This window comes from Accipiter gentilis, chromosome 10, assembly GCF_929443795.1.
Source record: "Accipiter gentilis chromosome 10, bAccGen1.1, whole genome shotgun sequence".
In the NCBI taxonomy this organism is placed as follows: domain Eukaryota; kingdom Metazoa; phylum Chordata; class Aves; order Accipitriformes; family Accipitridae; genus Astur; species Astur gentilis.
In genome coordinates this window covers 23,132,168-23,142,256 of record NC_064889.1, presented here as the reverse complement: position 1 = coordinate 23,142,256, position 10,089 = coordinate 23,132,168, and the positions used below count along the sequence as shown (strand labels likewise).

At 52.7% G+C, this 10,089-nt stretch overlaps 1 protein-coding gene across 1 annotated transcript in view; it reads left to right on the top strand.

Annotated features, from left to right (window-relative positions):
• Positions 1 to 2,116: 2,116 nt before the first annotated feature.
• The window catches only part of IGDCC3 (immunoglobulin superfamily DCC subclass member 3), a 106,181-nt gene continuing 98,208 nt past the window's right edge, over positions 2,117 to 10,089 (top strand). The window contains exon 1 of the mRNA XM_049811576.1: positions 2,117 to 2,255. Within this exon, the coding sequence (XP_049667533.1) occupies positions 2,189 to 2,255 (67 nt within the window). The 5' untranslated portion in view covers positions 2,117 to 2,188. The remainder of the gene's footprint in view (positions 2,256 to 10,089) is intronic.

Here is a 10,089-nt window from a genome sequence, read left to right as displayed (position 1 = left end):
GGTTCCTGCTCTCAGGTGGCTCGAAGAGCCCCAAACCTGCCTTTTTCTTTAAAAATCTCATGGCTTTTCACAGAATTCCTGTTGTTTGGCAGGACCGCTTGCACTTGTGATTTTTGAATGTGACACCAGCAATGTCACCAGTGTCATTTGAAAGATGCAGGGCTGAACTTGGTGATGCCCTAAACATGTAGCTACCTCCCCCGGCTCCTGGGTCCTGCCACTGTGCACAGGAGCTAAAGCACCCAAAATCTGTGGTTCCTGGGGGAAACAAGCCCTGTAAAACACATGGCACTTTATTTCCCTTGGAATTTTTAATTCCCACAAGCCATCCTTGGTGCTGGCAGCGTCCCGGGAGCTGTCATGAGCCCACAACGGCTGCGAGCGTTACAGAAACACTGGCAGGGCCCCGCAGCGGGAGCCTGGGAACAGGAGCAGGGTTGGTGCCAAAAGGTCAGGGACAGCACAGAAATTCAGATGTTACTGAGAGGCTGATGGAGCCAGAGCAAATTTTTCTGCAGCTAAAAGCAACCTCGTACAGTTCAGCCCTCTGCTAAATGAGGGAAGCTTTAATGTAGAGCAGATGTAGTGACGTCTTCTTTCCTTATTAGTTGACTCCAACACACTCAGGGTGTACTATCCAGGGGAGCCACGCATTGCTCGTCTTTACAAGAGGTTTTTCACCGGGTTTCTGGGCACGGTTACAGGGTTTAGTAATCCAGTCCATCAAGATCTGGTTTTATTCTGAAAAAAGAAATGAGTTAGAATCCACTTTTATTTCTTTTTAGTTGTTTTTTCCCCAAGCAAGCACCACAAAAGACTCTGAGCTCTCATTGCAGAGATGATTTTGCTGCTGATGGTGATGTGTTTGCAGAGAACATGGGCCAAGGGACCAGGAAGGATCTGTTGGAAGGCAGCAAAATACCGCGTGGGTGCTAGGGCTGAGCACTGCGTAGGGATGCATTATCCGCATTTCACGCCAGGAAGGCAGACAAATTATCCTGAGAGCTGTGGCAGGATTTAGGAGCAGACTCATCCATTACTGGCTCCTTCCTCACTGGGGCCTCTTCAAGGGTGAGCTGGTCAGGCCAACATCTGTGTGACTGACCCAGGTAATTCACCTGACGATAGCGTTTAAAATAAGGAACACTGAGGTGGGACAAGCCAAGCTCTTCTTCGTTCCTGTCCTCAGGGACTTCCCAGACACGGGATCCTCTCATGGCCATCATTCTCCGATCCTGCTGCCCTGCTTCATGGGGACAATCATTGCTGAGACTGGGTCGCTTTGAGCAGTGACGGGCAGGAGAGAGGCCCTCAGGCAGAGAGCAAGGAAACTTCTTCCCGCATCATTAGCACAAGCTTGGGAAGGAAGGCCTGGTGCTGGCTGCCATCCCCTGGGCATGGTGGGGCCAGCCAGGACTGGACAGCCCAGGCTGGACCCCGGAGGGCCTTCCCGCTATGGGGGTCTGCAGCAGCCCATGGGGCCTGGCCTGAGGGAGGCCGTGACAGGGCACCACTGAGGGGAGACCTGTGAGGGGGCTCTGGTCAGGGGAGACCCGTAAGGGATGACCCACGAGGGGTCTCTGGTGAGGGGCTTCCAGTTGAGGGGAGAGCCGTGAGGTGGCCCCAGCGAGGGGAGCCCCGTGGGCAGGCACCAGTGAGGGGGAGCCCTGTGAAAGGAGCCCCGTGAAGCGGAACGGGTGAGAGGGCTCTGGTGACGGGGCTCTGGTGACAAGGCTCCGGTGAGGAGAGACCCGGTGAGGGTCCCCGCGGATCCCGAGCGCGGGGGGCGCTGACCGGCCCCGCACGGGGACAGTTCCCCCCACCCCCGGCTGCCGGCCCCCCCAGCCCGGCCGGACCCTGCGCGGCGCTGTCGGCGCCCTGGCTGATGCGCAAGATGGCGCAAGGCGCTGCCCGCCCGCCCCCGCCCGCCGGCGGCCCCGCTCCCTCAGCGCCGTCCCCCCGCCCGCCCGCCGCGGCGGCGTGCTCGCGCGGAGGGGAGCACCGCTGAAATCCGCTTTTTGCCTTCCCCCCTCCCTTCTCTTTTTTTCCTCTCCCCCCCCCGCCCCCCCCCGCGCCCTCCCGCAACCGGGGGGTGGCTCTCGCCTCGCCTCCCTCCTTCCCTCCCTCCTGCGCGGGCTGCTCCCTCCCCGTGGGGCGCAGGGAGGCGAGCCCGCCCGCCCGGGATGCCATGGCTCCGCCGGGCTCCGCGCTGCCCGCCTGCCTGCTGGGGCTGCTGCTGCTCGGCTGCCGCGGAGGTAAGAGCGGAGCCGGGCCGGCCGTGGGGAGCGGGCGGGGGGGCGGACCTGCTGCCGCCGCCGCCGCCGCGCTCGGCACCGGCGCTGCTCCCCGCCGCCCTCGCCCCTCGGTCCGTCTGTCCGTGCGTCGGTCGGTCCCGTCCGCTGTCCCTCCCGCGCTTCGCGTCCCCTCATCACCCCTGTAGTGGCCGGGGCCGTGCTCGTCCCCGCTCCCCCGCGTCCCTTCCCAGCCCCGCGGCGGGTCCCGGTCCCCCTTGCTCGTCCTTAACCGGTCCCGACCCCTCACGCCAACCTCGGCCAGTCCCAGCCCCGCGCTCAGCCCGTCGCCGTGGCATCGGGCCGCCGCGGAGACTGAAAGGGGCCGAACAGCTCCGGGGGCTCCGGCAGGCGTGTGTCCGCCTGTGCAGCGTGGAGGTGTGCGGCCGCTGTTGTTCGTGTCACCCCCCCGCCCCTCCTCTGCGGGAGCGGGGGGGTTCGTCCCTCCGGGAAGGCACCTCGGGGTCGTGGCTTTCGGCTGTAGACTTCTACATCAGCCCATCCAACAGCTTAATCTGCAGATAGCCCGAAGCGTTCCCCCAAAACTGTCTTTTCAGTTAGAAACCCCACTTGCGCGGGGGGCTCCCGGGAGGGGACCGTGGTGTTTGCGGGGCCTTCGCCAACCCTCCCCCCCGCGCCCCGGTCAGCTTTGGGGAGGGATGGGGTGGCTGCCGTGGCCGTGGCATGGTCGGGCATCCGAGCTCAGGGACCAGAGCCGAAATCATCAGCGGCAACGCGAGCGGGAGACGGCGCCCGAGCAAACGACTCGTGTTTGTTAGCAAAGGTGGTAGCTACAGAGAAGAGATGTTGGGCTGCGAGTTGCAGGGATGACGGTGAGCTACTTTAAACCTACAAGTATTGTGCTCTCCTGTAATGCCTGGCTCGGTTCACACAGCCGCAACCGGTAACACCACCCACCGGACCAGGGCCGAACTACAAAAACATCAAAGGGATTTTTCCCTGGACCTACTCTGCACACGCCTTGCTGATCAATCGCAGTATTTTCCTTCTACTGGTGATGCTGCATAAGCATGGGTTTAATCTGGGAAGGAAGTGGAGAAAGATGCTGTTCTGCAGCGAAATGCCCTTGTGCCTCCTGCCCCTTCTTCACTTAGCAGCCTTAAAGAAAAAGAAAAGTAGGAGTTGTTTAAAAAATGTGCAAGCAGCCCAGTGTGGTCAGAGGGAGAAAAGCGTGTGTTAGATTAATCGGAGATTAGCTGCCGCGGTGTTTAGGAAACCAGGCTGCGGGCTATGCCCATAATAAATCTTGCCACGTGGTTCGTAGCAGCCGCGGTGAGGAGAAGCCAGTGTAACTTGCAGAAAATATAAGTTCTCTGCAAAGAGAATAGAACAAAGCAGGTCTCGTTAGTCTGTTGAGATTCCTGGCTACACAGCAATGCAACGAGGATAGTTGAAAAAGTACTTATTTTGGGGGGGAGGAAAGGAAAAGAAGTGAATTTTTGAAAGCAAAAGTTTAGGAAGCTGAGTTTGTGTCTAGTTTATTGCCTGCTGCTGTCTAAATTGCCCTGTGTGTTTGTTTATGCTGTGACTTGGCAGGTCAGCGGCTCCTGACTTTGGGGTGTGTTTTGCTGGCCCTGCTAAAGAGTGCTCGGCTGCACTTTAAAAGCTTCTCTGTTCTGACTGTTTTTCCCCCCCTTTGGTGGGTTTATATGCTCTCTAGACACGGTTAGCAGCAAGGTAACATGTTTCTGCGCTCTGCTGAATTTAATAAACCCTCCCGCGTTGGTGTCAATCAGCGCTGGAGCAGAAAGCCTCGCTGTGGGGACCGATGCTGCATCGGGAGCAGTGCTGTGCTGCGCGGGACGGGATGCTCCACTCCCACCCCTGCAATTTTCAAACTCCCTGAAATGCTGGCCTGGCGACTGTGAACCAGGCATTGGGAGCTGCTGATCAGTGTGCTGGAGTGGGCTCAGCAGTGAGACAGTATTTTCTTTCTTTTTTTTTTTTTTTTTTTTTTTAATTTCCTGGAGCTCTTTGTTCTGGGTGCTGGACAGCTTTTGTCTGTTATTGCTGAGCCCGGCATTCAAAGGCAGGCATAGTATACGAGAGGCTCCCCAGCTCTGCTCAGTAACAGCCTTGGAATTAAACATCATCATTTATATTTAAGTAGGCTTAAGTTCTAAATTATTGAAGCTATAAGCTTTCACTAATTCCTGCTCTGTGTGACTTTGTTGGGTTTTTTAGATGCAAAAAAAGGACTGCTTTCTCCTAAATTTGTGTAATACCCCATCTTTTCTTCTTAATATACATAGAGGATATCTGGTATCATTTTTCCCCAGTAACATTCAGAGACACTATATGAAATACAAGCCCATGTTTGGGCTTCATCTCTCTTGGGGATTTCAACAGGAGGATCTCAGGACATGGTTTTCCCGCGTGGTGGATGCGGCAGGCAGCCCGTGAAATGGGGTGGTCGCCTCACAACCATATACTTGTGCACCGTGTTTGGGACCAGTGCTGGTCATGAAGCTCACACAGGGGTGTGAGCATGCAGCCACCCATGCTGATGGCACTCAAACGTGTTCTGGGGTCATCATGGTGCCGAAACTAAACTTCCCATTGGAAGTACATAAAAGCTAGCTGAGAGAGAATGGAATAGGGCAGGTTGGTCCCCTCCTGATCTGCCCTGCCACCTCCCACGCAGGGAGTTAGAAATTCTCAGCTAGCCTACTTGTGCCTCTTCGTATTACCTGTCAGGCTCTGGACCTTGCACAACACAAGCTTCCACGCTTGCTTAGGAGCTGGCAGAGGGTCCCATATCCAAGATTACAACACAGTTCCCTGCTCCTTTCCTTCCTGCTCATTCCTGGTTTTGGCCCACACACCCTGGTGCAATCAGCCCGGCAAGGGCCAGCGTGGAGCAGCTCAGGAGCAGTACTGCCTGGCGGAGAGCTGCAAAACTGCTCTCATTCTATGTGTGCAAATGAGAAAGCCTCTCTCCCTCTTTTCTGTCTCCCCGAACTTTTCTTTCTCCAGTTTTCTTGTTTCTGGAGAGTCCCATGTCACAGCATGTGAAGTGCCAAGCAGTGACTCCATGAAATGCCAGCCCCTTGTTTCACAAATCCTCGGGACACTGTTCCTCCAGCACCTCCCCATCCTGCTGCCCTGAAACATATTTCTGCCCCATGCTGGGACGGCTGGACCTGGCTCGCAAGCCTCGCTGTAACATTAGGATCCAGCACTGGCTCCAGTGTGAGCAGGATGGGGCCCCGACGCAGGGCTGCGGCACGGGGAGCAGCGTGCAGTGGAGCTCACGCAAAGCTGCTCCTGGCGCCTGGCTTCCCCCCCCAAAGCAGCGAGCTGATACAGCATGCGTTCGAGCAGACCATGTGCTTCGTTTCGCAGCCTGCAACAGATCTGGGACAGAAGATGCTTTTTTCTGTGCCCCCTTTCCTCCCACTGTGTTTCTTGCTTCGTGCTCCTGGGCTTCTGACCCTGGATATTGTCCTTTTATTTGATCTAACAGAACAATGCAGGAGGCCCCCTCTGCAGATTAAGAATTCCCATTTAAATCAACTGAATAATGTTGGGCAGGAACAGGAATAGTCCGATCAAAATTACTTTGAAATCACAAACTTATTTGAACTTTACTGGAGCTTTTAGTTTTACAGAGTTTAGAAACTAATAAATTATGTAGCAGGGCTCATGAAAATCTACCTAAGCCCGTTTATCCAAAAGAATATGCAACATTTTGGTTTTGCAAGAAAATAAAAATAATTGTTTACACATGTTCAGGAGTCATTGGCAAGCATATAAAACTGATGGTTAAGGAGGCGAACATGTCAATAATTGCACTTTAAGAGAAGAGAGAGGCAAATAGGCGAGTGTACTGAGAAAAGCACACAGCATACTGATCTGGCCTTGCTATTATATCAAATGTCACTGTTGTATCGCACCCTCCACTTGAGAGGAGCCCAGTCGCAACCCAGACCCGCTCCTGCGTTGGTAATTTAAAACCAGAGTTTCAGAACAGAGTCAAGGATTTGCTGCCTTTGTTGTTGTTGTTCTTGTGCATATGATGGTGTTGATGAAGCTAATGGCAGGTCAGGAGGATACGTGTTGTGGTGGGTGATTCTGCTGAGTTGTGAAGATGCTTTTGCAAAAGGATCTTTGCTGCTGAAACCTGAGAGCGCTTGAAAAGGAAGAGGAGAGCTAGTGTTTCGTTAAAACAGTTCTGGTTTTGGACGAGCAGGGATCGGTGCGGTGCTTGGTTCCTTGAGATGAGCAAGGTGGTGCTTTCCTACATCCTGAATTTCAGGGTGGGAGGTGATAAGGTAGAGGGGACAGCAGGGAGGAGAGTGCTGTGTTTGCTTTGAATCCCCTGGATGCAGTTAAGAGTTTCAAAGGTTTTCATGTGCACAGAAACTTCTCTTCCTCCAGAAGGACCTTGCCTTTCCTTTCCTTGCACACCACCCAGTCCTGCCTGCCAGTACTCAACCTGAATTTCAAGGGCTGGGTGACAGGGCTGCACTAGCTGGTGGGTTTTGGCACCATGATGCCAGGGTGCTTGCAGTGCTCTCAGCAGCCTCCAGCCATCGTGCTCCTCCCAGCCAACATGTCTCTGATCCACGGGCACCGCCACCCACCGTGTGGCCTGTCCATTCCCTGCTGGGTTTGTGCAAGGGACCGGCCATGGGGACAGACACCTCCCTGCTGCTTTCTTGTAGAGTCAGGGGCTGAAACCAACTCTTCCCCCGTTCCACGTTAGAGCAGCCTTGGGGGGCTGAAGCCTGGAGGGACCCCAGCTCCAGGCACAGTGTTTTCCATCTTGGCCGCCGCCTTTGCCATCTTCTTGTGCGCAGTTGTTGCCTGCTCCATATTTGTATCACTGATGCCCTCTGCAGTGAGACTGTGATCTGGTCAGGGCTGGAAAACACGTGGGGAATGCAAATAACAACACATCCTTCGCTCGGCTTGCTGCCATGCTCTCTGGATGCCTCACTGTGGATGGAGCTACTGTGGGCAATTAACTCAAAAAAGGTCTTTGCCCTTTCCAGCTATACCAACAGGTTTCACTCTGCTTTTTTCAGAGATGGGGGAGACCACAAGGACTTGGAGCTCATCCTGGAAAGGGTCTTTGTGCTGTGAATGCTTCCAGCTTCCATGCCGTGTTTAACAAGCGACCTCCTGGGATTTGCCCAGTCTGGTCTTGAACATCTGAAAATTATTTGGGGCCACTTCTCTGGCTCTTTGGGCTGTGTTTGCCTTTCTCAGCCAAAATCTGTCTCCCTGCTGAGGGCAGTGATGCTGGGCATGTCTCTGGGCTCCGCATCAGGTGGCTAAGAGGTCGTGTTATCCTCGACAGAGACCTCCTGCAATCGCTTAATGAGTGGATGTGGTTTATGCGCCCTGATGGAAAAATTGCTTTATATAACCTCCCGTCCAAAAGGAAAGGGAATAAAAAATTCTGAGCTAGTAAACTTTACTGCCAGCAAGATGTTGGGCCTGTTACAGCCTATTCACCTCTTCTTTAAATGTAAATTTTTCTGGATGCCCTAAAGAGCCAATTTGCACTTTACTGCAGTGTAGTGCTTTTCTCCTTAGGGTCTGGGTCAGCCTCAAGGAGATTTAAAGGGGCACCAGCTGGATTTTTAGGCTGCCAATTTCATCCTCCTGAAACCTGTTCTAATCTGCTGGAGAACATCTTTCATGTCCAGATACCTCTTCCTTCCATATCCTCCCATTTGCAGAAGGATTAAAAAAACCCCCCACCACTGAAAAAAACAGGAGCCATTTTTTGTAGGCCTGTCCCAACCTGCACCCAGGTTTTTGGTCCTAATACTCACCTGCATCCCACTATAAAAACCTCTGGTCCTGGACTTGTGGGACTCCAGAGGCATCTTCTTTTGGCTTTATTGAAGGAAGCCTGGAGTGGCTATCTTTGGTAGTGGTAAGACTCTCCGGTGGGTCGCTGCTGATTTGTGCTGTGTTATGCTGGGAACAAACACAGTAAATTGGGAGGGGGCAAATTTCTGCTCATGAGGGGCAGTTTGCAGGTGGATGTCATGTTGGTGTGATGAGAGAGAGGAGCTGGGGCTGCCTCGGTCTCCCCGCTGGTGCTCCTGATGATGCTGTGCCAGGAAAAGCAGGGTGGACCTGACTGCTCCTGCAATATCTCGCCTTGCCATGAGCTCAGACCGGGCCCTTGGCAGGTCATTTAATCTCACTGTGATTAATGTTCCCTGTCTAGAACGGGAGTAATAATATGGGCTTCATCTGTCAGGACCGTGCGCTCCCAGGGCAGGGATGGACCTGCTGGCTGTGGGTCTGGACAGAGTCCAGGAGGATGAGCTGTGATGTGACTGAGGTCCTTTGCGATGGATGTCACCGCTAATTAGAGCAGTGAGATTAGCTGCTGTATTTTTCAGAAGCACAGGGGGGAAAGCCAAAATTGTGTTTCCCAAATGGAAAAGGACAATGCTAGGGTATGAGCAAGTTCTTTCAAAGCTTTGAACATGAATCACAGTGTCAAGTAAAAAATAATTAAACTTATTTTTTTTTAAATGTACTTCAAAGTGTCTTTTAAGCTTCCCATTAATTTGAAGTTCTTTCTCTCAGCACTAAATAAATCTCTTGGTTCAAAAGCACAAGTGCTAATTGGTTTCTCTGAGTATGCCTGTCTGCTTGATCAATAGGGGAGGTAGTTTTTGTTAAATATTTGCACATATAGTCACATATTGTATTGCTCAGGGAGATGGTAAATGTTTCTCAAAAGGAGACTTGTAGAATGAGGATTCCAATAATTTTCTTGTGGCCTTTATGTCAGAGCTAATAATGCTTCCTCCCTCCATCCATTCGCAGAAAGCAAAGCAATTTTCCCTTGCGCGTTCCTTGGCGCAGCCTGCCGGTGTTGAGACAAATGGTCTGCTCAGCTGCCTGCAATAAACCCGTGCCTCTAACTCAAAACTCAAGCTGCTGTGAGCAGACTTTTACAGTTTCTGCATCAAGCAGAGAGTGGCTGTGAGCCACACTGCCGTGCAGTCCGTACCGGGAGGTACCCGGGACGTTGTGTGGGATGAGCTCAGTTTGGATATGCAGCCAGCCATTGGAGAGGAATGGAGCTTTCAGGCTCCCTGAGTGAATGTGCACGGCCTTGGCGATTTCCTCTCTGTCTCTCATTTAATTGCACTTTTACTGTTTCCATGTGTCTTTGGAGTGTCATTTATTTCCAACTTTGCAGCACCGTTTCTGTGCCTCACTGCTAACTACAATCAGTTATTTATGCTAATGGAGTTGGTTTCCCCTCTTCCCTGTTAACTCCTTGCTTTGTACGTGCTCTCCCTCTTGCCTGTCTGAGCTGACCTCTAGAGCAAACACCAGGAGCCTTTCTGTCCCGCCACAGAGATTCCTCTGTGAGTGTCCCTGTCCCTTTGTTTCTCATCCTGAGCATCCAAGGGAGGCAGGGCTCTGTGTTCAGAGTCCGCCTTCAAGATCTGGAGCCCCACAGTGCCGATCTTGGAAGGTCAAATCACAGTGTCCCTGTTTGAAGCTTGGTCCTTAAGAACCATTTTTAATATGAATAATCCTGTGGTTACAGCGAAATGGATGAAGGGAGGTAGTTAGAAAGGGACGAAGAAGATGTAAGGTGCCCAGTTTCTACCATGCCTTGCACCCAGTTCTCTCTAGACCAGCTGTGCATTGGCCATGTGGCTCTTTGGTTTTGACTGGGATAGACTTAATTTTCTTTCTAGTAGCTGGTATAGTGTTATGTTTTGGATTTAGTATGAGAATAATGTTGATAACACACTGATGGTTTTAGCTGTTGCTAAGTAGTGTT